Below are 14117 nucleotides of genomic sequence, written 5' to 3'. Positions count from 1 at the left end.
TTTTTATTTTAAAGACTAATGAAGGTTGCCAATAATTAATCGGTGTTGGCTAATTTCTCTTCTAAAAGTTTCAAATGCTTAGAACAGCTTAGATGAGAGAGAGAGAGAGCAAACCAACAGGTCTGTGCATTGTGTAGTTTCCAAAAGCAGGACACAAATGAAAAGCCAAGCTTCTAGAGACATCTTTGGAATGGAAGAGTTAGTGTGATTCACATTAGAGTCAGACTGCTGGCGGTTATCTCCATGATTACATCAACTTCACCATTTTGAGCTGTGGATCCTTTTATTTTGCAGATTCTGTTTACAGACAGAATCAAGTCAAATAAATTACTTAAATATATAAATGTTGGTGGTTCACCTGTAAAGTGAGAGAGTTGAATGTACTTTTCTAGTTTTGACCTTCTGTCCTTCTAGGAAAGAGAAAAGAACATCGTTCTAGGAGTTATTCATCCATTCAAAATACATGTATTGAATTTATTGGCCGTCGACTATGCTCCAAGCACCTTCCTGGACACCGTATTAATGCATTAGAAGCTAGAGTCAGGATACCTGATTCCATCTGATAGCTGTGTATGTTTGTAAAAATCATCTACCCAGCTGAGCCTAAAATGTGTCCTGTATAAACTGGAAGGTATAATAGCCATTGTCCTATAGAATTTATTGTAAAGATTTAAAAAAATCACCTTTGATAACGTAAGTGAAAGCATTTTGTAAGGAGAGTGTTATACAGATATGAATACTACGGATTGAATTCAAGACTACCTTCTTTTTATTCAGGAAACTGCACTATTTGTAACCCAGGATTTCTCTTTCTTAAATTTTATGAATTCTCCATTTCCTTGGTTGCATATTCCAGGTGTTTTGCAGCGAGGACTGTCAACTTAAACCACTGAACCTTAAACTCCCAGTGTTGTTTAAAGGCAAGGTAGTGCCTTTAAATATTTTTGCCAGCAACGGAAGTGCTCGCGCTTTGGCTTCATTGTGCCCTAAAATAGAATGGCGCCTGGGCTGGGAGCGTGCTCCTTGACACCCCGGCGCGGCGCGCCGCGACCCGGGGATGCGTTAGTAAGTCGCTGCCGTGGTCTGACTTCCGGTGATAAGGAAGCTGAGTTTCCGCGGGAGCGGGCCTGCTGGTGAGGGTACGGGTTGTGTCCTGTAGGGCGGGAAGAGGCAGTTTGGAGCGGACGCCCGGGCGAAGGATGTTCAGGCTGAGGCGGTCGGGTCCGAGGGCTGGTGCGGGGTGCGTGACGGAGGTAGGGGAGTGAAGACGTCTAGCTGGGAGTGGGGACTGAGTCAGCGCTAGGCGCTGAGGTGAAAAGCGCAGTTTGTACCCCTTTGTGAAATGTTTCCCAAGGAGGAGTTCGCGCTAGGGCCGCCTCCTTATTTGCATTCATTCACCCTGTTGGTTTGACTGCAGTTCCCAAAGAGGGGGCCTCTTTAGAACCTCTTGTGTTTGAAGTGCCTGAGAAGATCCCTGCAGGCTACTGAGTGAATAGTAGCTGCCTTTCTTTTCATCCCCCGCCCCCGCAACCGCCGCCTTTTTGGACCTCAATGATTTATCTGAAATATGACTTGCCTAAACTAATGCCACGATCCTTAATTCTCCCTTACCATTCCCTTATCAGAGGAATCTTGTTAATTTAACTGTGATGATCAAGATAGGGACAGAAGTTCATTTGGTCTGGGCTGGGAAGTCTCTCCCAGTGTCCTGAATTAAAGCAGTTTAAAACTAACCTTGTAGTTCACACTCTTAGAAAGCACTTTTATGTTGCCGTCCTCTAATCCAGGTTTTCATCCAGCGCCTTGGTAGATGGGCATTCAGGCCTTACTTGAACATTGTTAGTGATGAAGAACTCACTAACACGAGGCAGCATGTTCTATTCTTGGACCTATCTTATTGAGAGTAAAGTTTTTGGGGGTAGAAAGATGCAGTTAGTTTTCATATAATGCTCTTGGTCCGACCTGCATAGAGTATGCACAAAACAGTTCACACACTCATTCATTCATTCATTCATTCAGGGAACACTTAACGATTGTCTCCAGTAGGGCAGATATTTCTGAGTACTGCTGCTAAGTCGGTTCAGTCGTGTCCGACTCTGTGCGACCCCATAGATGGCAGCCCAACAGGCTCCCTTGTCCCTGGAATTCTAGAGGTACTCATTGAAAGAATCTTTTCCTTCAAAAAGCACATAGTTTGTGAGAAAGCACATAGCTGGTGGGAAAGAGCCAAGAAGCAATCATAAAAGTGGTATGTACAAAAAAAGAGGTTTGCAAATAGATGCTATAAGAACATATGAGAAGATAACTTCCACTTTAGGTGGTTGTTGCCATTAAAGTGTGATATTTGGAATTGAAGTCAACTGTTCAGAAATATCATGGTATACACAAAAGTTAGGAATCTCTCTTGTTTTCAATACAAAATTTTTGTTAATATAGTCTAACCTTTTTAAACAACCACACTTTGCTTTTGGATTCTTTCTGTTAAGGGAAATACCTGTTTATAAAAGCAACAATGGGAAACATTTATTGATCTAATAAATTACTATTTAATGATGGAAGTGCGATTTTTGTTTCATTTTATAGCTGAAGAAATGAAATTCAGGTAAAGTAACTTATGCAAGGTCACAAAGCTTACTTGGGAAACAAATCCAGATGGTTTGACTCCACAGTTTGCTCTCAACATCACGCTATCCTACCTTCCTGATGGTAATAGTAATAATTAACACTTACTAATCATTTACTATTTAATTCTTATAACAACTCTATAAGGTTAGAAAAATTATTATCTTTTATAGTTGAGGAAACCAAAATTTGGGTAGGTGAAGTAACTCAGGCAAGATAACACAGTAATCAGTTATAGAGTTAGGATCTGAACTCAGGCATTCGGTCTCTTACTTCCCACCGAATGGGAGATTGCATTTGGTGTAAAGTACAGTGTTCGTGTTTGAACTTGAATAAGTAAAAGTATATCTGCAGCTGCTGCTAAGTCGCTTCAGTCGTGTCCGACTCTGTGCGCTCCCATAAACGGCAGCCCACCAGGCTCCACCATCCCTGGGATTCTCCAGGCAAGAACACTGGAGTGGGTTGCCATTTCCTTCTCCAATGCATGAAAGTGCAAAGTGAAAGTGAAGTCGCTCAGTCGTATCTGACTCTTTGTGACCCCATGGACTGCAGCCTACCAGGCTCCTCCGTCCATGGGATTTTCCAGGCAAGAGTACTGAAGTGGGTTGCCATTGCCTTCTCCGAAAAGTATATCTGAGGAAATTTATTACCATTAATTAATAGGAAAGTGATAAGAACTTGCCTTTATCCTTTCAGGATGGAACAAAAGTGGGACTTGGAAAATGTTGCCCTGTAAGAAGAGAAGAACTACATTGAGAGTCCCCACAGCATCAGGGCAACCAGGAGGAAGATGACTTAGACCTGCAGTCAGCTGTTAAACCAGAATCTGACCAAGTTAAAGACCTGGGGTCAGTGTCCCTGTCCTGGAGTCCAAGTCATGGCAGAGCAGCTGACCTTGAAGTACAGGATGCAGGCATTCAGCTTGGTATGGAGGACCCATCTTTGAGCTCTAGGATGCTCACTGAGGACACAAATGTGGCAGTTCTGGAAGCTGTGGATGTGGCCATCTCTCAGGGACTCACCCTTCCTTCCTTGGAGTCTTCCCAGCCTGTGAATACCCACCTTGGTAAAGGAAAACTCCAGGCCACTAGCTCAAGGAGAGGGAAGAAAATTACACTCAGACCTGGGTCAGCTACTCAAGAAGACCGAGGCAATCATCCTATCGCTAAGGAGCCTTTTTCAGAAGAGCCTAGTGAAGAGGTCAAGGAAGAAGGAGGTGAGACATGGAAGATCTTTGGCTTCCATTTACCTTGTTAGTACCAGCTTGTCATCGCCTTTGCGCTTGTCATTGCACTCTCTGCAGTGCCTTTACAAAACAGCATTTCTGAAAGGGGGGCCTGGTTGGGTTTGGAATTGGAGCGTTGGTCTTTGTAAGGGTCAGCGCTGAACATTATGAAAGGGTAGAAACTTTTTTCTCCCCTCCCATTTCCTTGATCATCTTCCATATTCTTTTCTTTCCCTTTTTGTTTTAAGGTTTATGTATTTGTTCTGTTGTGGTGTATCTTTGTTGCTGCACGCGGGCTTTCTCTAGTTGCAGAGAGTGGGGGCTATTCTCGTCGTCATGTGCAAGCTTCTCACTGCAGTGGCTTCTCTCACGGTGGATCGCGGGCTCTGGGGGTACTGCCTCAGTAGTTGTAGCACACAGGCTTAGTTGCCACGAGGCTTGAGGGATCTTCCTAGAGAATGGATCAGGAACCGGTGTCCCTTACATTGCAAAGTGGATTCTTAACCACTGGACCACCAAGGAAGCCCTCTTTCCTTCCATTTTATCTTTTCATCATTTCTGTAGGGATGAACTGTGTATGGCCTATGAATATTTGGTGGCTGTTTGTGAAGTGGGCCTTGAGGAGGGGCAGCAGCTATAAGGGAGAGACTACTGCCTATGGCATTTGGCAAGGGTCTCCAGAGATGCCATAACCCTTAGGACCTGAAGGATGAATTGTGATTTGATGGAATGGTGGCATGGAGTATCTTAGCTAAAGAACTGTCTGAGCAGAGGCAGGAGAGGTAGTGAAAGATGATGTCAGAGTGTTAGATTGTGTTTAGATTGTGATGGGCTTTGTTTTTTATGCTTAAATGTTTGAACTTTTCCTGAAGGTTATAGCTCACTAATAAATAAAAAGCAGAAGGCATACTTCTGACCTCAGAACACTTATAATCTAGTTGGGAAGAGAAGACACAAGCACCTAATTCATTTGGTGCAGTTTAGGACAATATGTGATTGAAGGGACGTGAGGTACAAGTAATTAAGATTTTTGAAACTGGATCTTGGTGTATTGATAGAATTCAATGGTTTAGGGTAAAGGAGTGGAAATAGAATAGCATTTTCTACAAACATGTAAAAGTGCTGTGTTTGTATGGGCGGGTAACAGGGTTTCAAATAGAAAGGATAAATTCAGATTGCTATACAGAGTCATGCTGTTATGCCTTTGAGACCTTGTAAAGTATTGAGAAGAAAGGGTGTGTCTTAGAGATATTAGAAAGAAAGAACTAATATTACTCAGAGACTGATAACATTTAATTTATCTGGGTTGGGGGATGGTGAAGCATGCCTTTGTGGAGAGGTATTTGAGGGGTTAAAATGAGTTCAATTTTAGATATGGGGAGTGTGAGGTTACATTGGGGCCATCAAGGAAAAATAGAAAACTGAGATTGAAGTTTGTTAAGATGTAGAATGAAAAAAGTTTTGATTGTGGTTCTTCTCATGGAAAGGAACATGGTAGAAAATGATAGAGAAGGGAAAACTTGAGAAGTATCAATAATAGTGAAAGTCAAGGAGGCAGGAGAGTTTTAAGTGCAGGTACTTTATTTAAAACTTAGCGACCAAGGAGATATATTGATACCTGAGAAAAATATTACATTTAAAGGTTGATCTTTGAGAGTAGATTTAGGAAAGATTTTGAGAAAAGGAAATCAAATGATGAAATTAAAAAGGGAAGGATGAAAGTCCCAGTGATAATTTGTACAGTGGAGTGGAAAGGGAAATAGCTAGTCTTGCAACCACGTGACTTAAATTTTCTCCTTGGCTGTGGTATGTTTGTGACATGAAGACCAGAAGGAATGGAAGAAAATGCAGAATTAAAGTGCTAGAGACGGAATGTGAAATTAAGTAGGGGCTCAAGGGGGTTTAATTGTCAGTAACTGTCCAAGAATAGATAAATAAAATAAAAAATATCAAATGTAGATAAAAGAAACATTTTTGTTATAGTATTATCAGTAGTACTACTGCCCCTCATTAATCTGGATAATTGAAAGTTGGTTCTCCCACCTTGTAATACTTCTGTTAGCTGTATGTGCCAGTAATGCCACCATCTCAGTGGCTCTGTGGTGAAAAGAATCTGCCTGTCAGTGCAGGAGATGTGGATTTGGACCCTGGGTCAGAGAGATCTCCTGGAGAAGGAAATGGCAACCCACTCCCAGTATTTCGCCTGGGAAATTCCATGGACAGAGGAGTCTGGTAGGCTACAATCCATGGGGTTGCAAAAGAGTTGGACATGGCTTAGTGACTAAGCAAATAATACCAGTAAAAGAAGTACATTTTGACTCCCTTTTACCACCACCTGCCCCCGCCAAGTAACTTTTTTTGACCAAATAGAAATGTCACGTAAAAAGCATAAAGGAAGAAAGAAGAAAGATTGAAAATTCATATATGTGCATTTTGGAAAATATTGAAAAGTTGAAAGAAAAAAAAATCACTCATAATCTTACTACTCAGAGTGACAGTGAAAGTTGCTCAGTCGTCTCTGACTCTCTGCAACCCCATGGATAGTCTATGGAATTCTCCAGGCTAGAAATACTGGAGTGGTAGCTGTTCCCTTCTCCAGGGGATCTTCCCAACCCTGGGATCAAACCTAGGTCTTCTGCATTGCAGGCAGATTCTTTCCCAGTTGAGCCATCAGAGAAGCCCAAGAATACTGGTGTGGGTAGCCTATCCCTTCTCCAGAGGATCTTCCCGACCCAGGAATTGAACTGGTGTCTCCTGCATTAGCAGGCAAATTCTTTACCAGCTGAGCTACCAAGGAAGCCCCAGAGTAATTGTTGTTATAATTTAGTGCCTATTCTTTTTGTTGTTTTGCTTTCGTTTAACATTTTGGTTTTTTGATTATGAATATGTGTGGAAAAAAGCAGAAAAACGTTAGGCTATTTTGAAGTATCAGCATTGTGTTACAATTGATATACACTGTTAAATTATGTTTCTAGGCTACAGGTGTTAGTGATTAAACCTTTCTCTGGATTGGTATTTATTCTCGCAGAATTTTAATTGTTCTTTTAAAATTAATTTACATACCCTAATTTCTCCTTGAGTCATTTTTTCTCCTTTCTTTACCTTTTAAAAATGATAAACTTAGGTAGATTTCAGCTTACAATTAGTTGGTTTTTACAATTTTCAGCTAATTATTTTCATGTTACCAATTTGAAGCTGTTAGGCTGGCAGCAAGCAAATTACTTCTTCCTTATCTCTTGTAATATTCTTTATTTTAAGGTCTAGTTTATCTTATATGAGAATTGCTATGGAATGTGTTTTTCCATCCTCTCAGTCTTTATGGGTCTCTAGGTCTGAACAGTGTCTCTGATAGACAGCATGTATATGGGTCTTGTTCCTGTATCCATTCAGGAGTCTGTGTCTTTTGGTTGGAACGTTTTATCCATTTACATTTAAAGTAATTATTGATATATATGTTCCTATTGACATTTTCTTAATTGTTTTGGATTTGTTTTTGTAGGTATTTTCTTTCTCTTGTGTTTCCTGTCTATAGTAGCCCCTTTAACATTTGTTGTAAAGCTGGTTTGGTGGTGCTAAATTCTCTTTTAACTTTTACTTGTCTGCAAAGGTTTTGATTTCTCCATCAATATTGAATGAGATCCTTGCCAGGTAGGGTAATCTTGGTTGTAGGTCTTTCACATTCTGTACTTCAAATATAGCCTTCCTTTCCCTTGTGGTCTGCAGAGTTTCTCCTGAAAGATTGGCTGTTAATCTTATGGGGTTTCCCTTGTATGTTGTTGTTCAGTTGCTAAGTCGTGTTTGACTCTTTGTGACCCCAAAGACTGCAGCATGTCAGGCTTCCCTGACCTTCACTATCTCCTGGAGTTACTCAAACTCATGTCCATTGAGTCGGTGATGCCATCCAACCATTTCATCCTCTGTCACCCCCTTTTCCTCCAGACCCAGCATCAGGGTCTTTTCCAATGTGGCCAAAGCAATGTAGCTTCAGCTTCAGCATCAGTTCTTTCAGTGAATATTCAGGATTGATTTCCCTCAGGATTGACTAGTTTGATCTCCTTGCTGTCCAAGAGTCTCTCAAGAGTCTTCTCCAGCACCACCATTCAAAACCATCAATTCTTTGATCTCAGCTTCCTTCATGGTCCAACTCTCACATCCATACATGACTGCTGGAAAACCCACAGCTTTAACTTTACAGACCTTTGTTGGCAAAATAATGTCTCTGTTTTTTAATATGCTTTCTAGGTTTGTCATCGCTCTTCTTCCAAGGAGCATCTTTTAATTTCATGGCTGCAGTCACCATCTGCAGTGATTTTGGAGCCCATGAAAATAAAATCTGTCACTATTTCCACATTTTCCCCATCTATTTGCCATGAAGTGATGGGACTGGATGCCACAATCTTTGTTTTTTGAATGTTGAGTTTTAAGCCAGGCTTTTTCACTCTCTTCTTTCACCCTTACCAAGAGGCTGTTTAGTTCCTCTGCTTTCTGCCACTAGAGTGGCATTATCTGTGTGTCTGAGGTTGTTGATCTTTCTCCTGGCAGTCTTGATTTCAGTTTGTGAGCTATCCAGCCAAGCATTTCGCATGATATACTCTGCCTATGAGTTAAATAAGCCGGGTGACAATATACAGCCTTGATGAACTCCTTCTCCAGTTTAGTTATTGCTTTTCACTTGCTGCTTTTAATATTTTTTCTTTGTTTTTATTTTTTGTTAGTTTGATTAGTATGTGTCTTGGCGCCTTTCTCCTTGGGTTTACCGTGAATGAGATTCTCTGTGCTTCTTGGATTTGATTATTTCTTTTGCCATGTTAGGGAAGTTTTCAACTATAATCTCTTCAAAAAATTTCTCAGACCCTTTTTCTCCTCTTCTGAGACCCCTATAATTCAAATGTGTTTAGTATTGTTCCAGAGGTCTCTGAGACTATCCTCAATTTTTTTCATTCTTTTTCTTTTATTCTGCTTTTCAGCAGTTATTTCTGCCATTCTATCTTCTAGCTCACTTATCTGTTTTCTACCTTTATTATTTGAGTATTGATTTTTTTCTAGAGCATTTTTAATTTCAGTAATTGTATTGTCTATCCCTGTTTATTTTTTATTTCTTCTAGGTCCTTGTTAAATGTGTTCATTGATTCTGTCATTTTTTCCATTCTGTTTTCGAGATTTTGGATCATCTTTACTATCATCTCTCTGAATTCTTTTTCAGGTAGTTTGGCTATTTCCTCTTCATTTATTTGGTCTTGTGATTTTTTACTTTGTTCCTTCATTTGCGCAATATTTCTCTATCTTTTCATTTTTCAGTAAGTTACTGTATGTGAGGTCTCCTTTTCCCAGGGTCTAGTGTTGTGTTCCTTCTTCCTTTTAGTTTCTGCCCTCAATGGATGAGATTGGTCCAGTGGGTTGTGTAGGCTTCATGTTGAGAGGGACTTGTTCGAAGGAAGGAAGGAACTTAGGTTAGCAAGGAGAATAGGTGAGATGAATCAGCTATGGGAAATGATTTGTACACTGGCACTGAGGGATAAAAAGAAAGACTAGTTGTGTAAAAACTGCAGAATAGGGAGTTCCCTGGGGTTCCACTGGTTAGAAATCTTTGCTTTCACTGCTGTGGGCCTGGGTTCAATTCCTGGTCAGGGAACTAAGATATTGCAAGCTTCGTGGCATGGTCAAAAAATAAATAAAAGATAGAATCTTCAGAATAAGTGTGTTGTATTGGAATAGATTCTTATGGTGCTGAACATCTTAAATATTCTTTAGAGGTATGAGTTCATGGTTGGGAAAAAGTGTCTGAAACATTTTCTTTTCCTAGAGGAAGCAAATGATGACAATCCAGAGTATAATTTCCTAGAAGAACTTGATGAACCAGATGCAAAGGATTTCTCACTGACCAGGCAGTAAGAATCACCAGTGAGTCTGTGTTTTTTATGAGTCATGCTCTTGACTTTTTCACATCTGCTTTTTGTTTACTTTGCAGATTTTTGAGGGTGAAGCTTGTAGCCCACTTAGATTAAGACCTTTAAGTTTCCTTTACCATTTATTTCTATAATTCTTTAAATTTACATATATATTCAGGAATCCTTTCAGTTACTCATTTATACATCCCACAGTCACGAATTGAGTCCAGTATTTGGCAGCGATTGTACTGAAATGAGTAAGACATGGCCTCTGCCTGTAGAGTGTCAGCTTAGTAGGGGGATACAGACAGGAACAGCTACAGTACAAAGTGATAAGTGCTGTAATAATAGCTTGTGTATAAGGTACCCTGGCGGCCTAGAAAAGGGTAAATAGTGTCCTATGTATACTATGGCTTAGGGGATGATTCACAAAATGAGATGTTTCATCTTAGTTTAGAAGGAGCAATAAGAAATTTTTGGCGAATGGGGCCAGAGAAGGATATTGCAAATAGAAGAATGTCTGCAGACCATGAAATTATGAAACAACAATACATTTGTTTCAAAAATAGTAAGTCGTTTGATTCAGTTGTCTGAGTGAGTGATGATAGAAAAGTGAAGCAGTGTTCAGGTCTTGGAGAACCTTAGATTTGATTTTTGATCTGTCAAAAAGGAGAGCTCATTGAGTTTTAAGCAGGAAATCAGTAGGAACTGACTTGGATTCTAGAAATATCACTTTGATTTAATGCCAGTTTAATTTATTGATTTGGTGGGTAAAGAGAGCAAGATCGGAGGCATGGGGAACAGATAACTTGGCTTGAGTCATGTTTTAAAAAATTATTCCGTTGCTGGTTTGCCGATAATGGATAAGATGTCTCAGGAACTGTTGATTTGTATCCCCTGTCCTGGGAGAGTGAACACCACGTGGCGAGGGTAAACGTCGGCTGGTGACAAGGTTATGGAGAAAGCTTTGTCAGTGTGCCAAAGTGTTCATTATGTACCTAAACCATGCAGGTCTTTGTCCAAAGAGCATTATGTGAGCACAGTCCTGTAGCACTTACGTTTTGTTTTGTTGCCTTAGTTCATCTTTCATGTCATTTTTGAGATTAGAGTGCCTTTTTCTTTATGAAGGTCTTCCGTTTATTTTGGTATCTTATGACAGTTAAGGTTAGAGGAAGCATTGAAAGGCAAGTACCAAGAATCAAACAAAAAGTATAGAAAGAAAAGGCTGGAGGATTCTTGCTATAAAGTAAATTAGAGAAAAGAAAATGTTATTAAGAAAATCATAAGGAAGACAAAATACATTTATAATACTGTATTTATTGATACTTTAGGTTTGTGTTGTCTGTTTATAGGATAAATCATTTGTCATTGTGTTAGTATTGTCTTATATGATACAGAACAGTGTAGGCATACGTGTCAACTGGACATGAAAAATGAAAAGATGATGTGATAAAGAAATTCATATTTATTTACTGGTATAAGGATTCATGCATTGATAATGAAGAAACAATGCTCTGATGGCTTGATAGTAGCCTAGTGTAATTGATAGGATTGCTTCATGGTACCCTGGCCTGTAGATGAATGAATTGTTACAGAAATTTTATGGCTTACAATATTATAGTCCTTAAAAAAACTAAGATCATGGCATCAGGTCCCATCACTTCATGGCAAACAGAAGGGGGAAAAGTGGAAGCAGTGATAGATTTTATTTTCTTGGGCTCCAAAATCACTGCGGATGGTGACTATAGCTATGAAATTAAAAGATGTTTGCTCCTTGAAAGGAAAGCTATGACAAACCTGGACAGCATATTAAAAAGCAGAGACATTGCTTTGTCAACAAAGGTTCGTATAGTTAAAGCTATGGTGTTTTCAGTAGTCATGTATGTTTGTGAGAGTTGGACCATAAAGAAGAGTGGGCATTGAAGAATTGATGCTTTCAAACTGTGGTGCTAAAGAAGACTTCGAGAGTCTCTTGGATGGCAAGGAGATCAACCCAGGTAATCTTAAAGGAAATTGACCCTGAATATTCATTGGAACATCTGTTGCTGAAGCTGAAGCTTCAATACTTTGGCCTCTTGATGCAAAGAGCCAACTCTTTGGAAAAGACCCTGATGCTGGGAAAAACTGAAGGCAAAAGAAGAAAGGGACAGCAGAGGATGGCATAGTTAGATAGCATCACCACTCACTGGACATGAGTTTTAGCAAACTCTGGGAGATAACAGAGGACAGGGAAACCTGGTGTGCTGCAGTCTGTGGTGTTGCAAACAGTCAGACATGACTTAAAGACTGAACAAAAGTAAAGTAACATTTAGTCAATATTCATGTACAGGATTGTAAACATCGTTACATTTTAAAAAATATGAGAGGCTGATACAAGGTTTCTCTGATTACAAGAGAGAGGCATACTGTACGGTAATGTAACTCTTTGAAAGCAAAGTTATAAGTCAGTTAATTTTATATTAAATATCACTTTCTGTAAGCGTATGCTATTCATTTCAGTATAAGTCTTGCACATGATGTTCTAATACTTAGGCAATGATAATGATGATGACACAGAAACATCTCACACAGTTCTTGCCATACAGTTATTAGATTTTCACATAAAGACATGCATATATACACAACAGATAAGTTTATTAACTGTTGGCATGGTGACTATTTACTGTTCATTAAGTAGAAGTGGATCATGAAAAAGGCCTTTATCCTCCTTGTCTTCACGTTGTGTCAGCTGAGGCGGAAGAGGAGAAAGAAGGGAGGTTGGTCTTGCTGTTAGGGGTGGTGAGACAGAAGAGGTGGTGGAGGCAGATGAGGAAGCAGAGGGTATGACATTGTGGAAATACATTGTAATTTTTGTCTGACTTTTTTGCTTTTTCATTTCTTTAAAAATGTTTCTGTATGGTACCAATCCGTCTCCCACCATGTGCTTTGGTTTCAGAGTCTATATCATGAAGGCGCCATGTGAAAGAAATCAAAAGCAGTCTTGAATAATCAGAACTCTTCTGCCAGATTGTGTTATATCAGTGCTCATTGGCACTGGTCTGGAAGCACTCATCTCCATCAAGTCATCTTCTGTTAATTCCTCTGGTGTGGGGTCTGTTAGCTCTTGAATTTCTCTAAGATCCAAAACTTGAATCTCTTCACCCCCATCTTTTTGAGGCCATATTCACAATCTCTTTCCTGATTTCCTTGATTGGCTCTGTTGTAAATCCTGTGAATTCATGCATGACTTCTGAACACGGTTTTCTCCAGTGGGGATTTATTGTTGCAGGTTTGATGGCTTTCTTGGCTTTTTCCCTAACGGGGATCTTGGCATCTTCAATAGTGTAATCCTTCCTCCAGACTTACATGATGTTCTCTCCATAGGGGCACTTATATATTGGTGAGAATATCCTGTGTAGTGCGCCTTTAAGGTCCTTATGACCCCTGATCTAAAGGCTGAATTGGAGACAGCTTTGGAGGCAAGTAGACCTGTGGCTCAGCTGGTAAAGAATCTGCCCACAATGTGTGGGACCTGGGTTTGATCCCTGGGTTGGGAAGATCCCCTGGAGAAGGGAAAGGCTACCCACTCCCGTATTCTGGCCTGTATAGTCCATGGGGTCGCAAAGAGTTGGCCACAACTGAGTGACTTCACAGACCACTTAGATGCCTTCAGTGTTGAATTCATGGGGTTCTGGGTTGCCAGGGGCACTGTCCGATATGAAAAGAAGCTTAAAAAACAAGGTATTTCCTGACTTCAGGGACAAAGCATTGATGGAACCAATCCAGAGAAAGGGCCTCTTTTTTTTTTTTTTTAATATCCAAAGACTGGTAGCTCCTGTTTTATCTTTTCCCTTCAAGGCTCTGGGGTGAGCAGCTTAATAGAGAAGGGCAGTCCTGGTCATAAACCTGACTGCATTTTCACAGAACAGTAGACTTAGTCTCTCCCTTCCTGCCTTAAATCCTGGTGCTTGCTTCTCTTTCTTACTAATTAATGTCTTTTGTGGCTTCCCCCCCCCCCCTCCAGATTAGGGCATTTTTGTCTGCACTAAAAACCAATCAGGCAGATACTCCTTCTCAATGATTTTCTTAATGCCATCTGGGAACTCGCCTGCTGCCTCTGCATCAGCAGAGGCTGCTTCTCCTGTTATCTTGACAGTTTTTAAGCCAAACCTCTTTCTAAAATTATCAAACCATCCTTTGTTGGCATTAAATTCTCTAGCCTTATGTCCTTCACCTTCCTTTTGCTTTAAATTGTATAATGACTTTGCTGTTTCTCAAATCGTGTCAGATAGGTATGTCTTTCTTATAGCAATCCTCCACCCACATAAAAGTTGCATTCTCAACATGAGATAAAAAAGTATTTTGCAAAAAGCCCTAGGTTTTTGCACCTGCTTGTGTAGCTT

At 40.1% G+C, this 14117-nt stretch overlaps 1 protein-coding gene across 1 annotated transcript in view; it reads left to right on the top strand.

The window, feature by feature from the left end:
• Nucleotides 1-3344: 3344 nt before the first annotated feature.
• Nucleotides 3345-14117, top strand: part of YY1AP1 (YY1 associated protein 1) — a 30769-nt gene continuing 19996 nt past the window's right edge. The window contains 2 exon segments of the mRNA XM_015092296.3: nucleotides 3345-3376; nucleotides 3378-3838. Coding sequence (XP_014947782.3) covers nucleotides 3345-3376; nucleotides 3378-3838 — 493 coding nt within the window.

This window comes from Ovis aries, chromosome 1 (genome assembly GCF_016772045.2).
Source record: "Ovis aries strain OAR_USU_Benz2616 breed Rambouillet chromosome 1, ARS-UI_Ramb_v3.0, whole genome shotgun sequence".
NCBI classification, from domain to species: Eukaryota; Metazoa; Chordata; class Mammalia; order Artiodactyla; family Bovidae; genus Ovis; species Ovis aries.
Note: the sequence above shows the minus strand (reverse complement) of the source record. Positions and strands in the feature narration are given on the sequence as shown.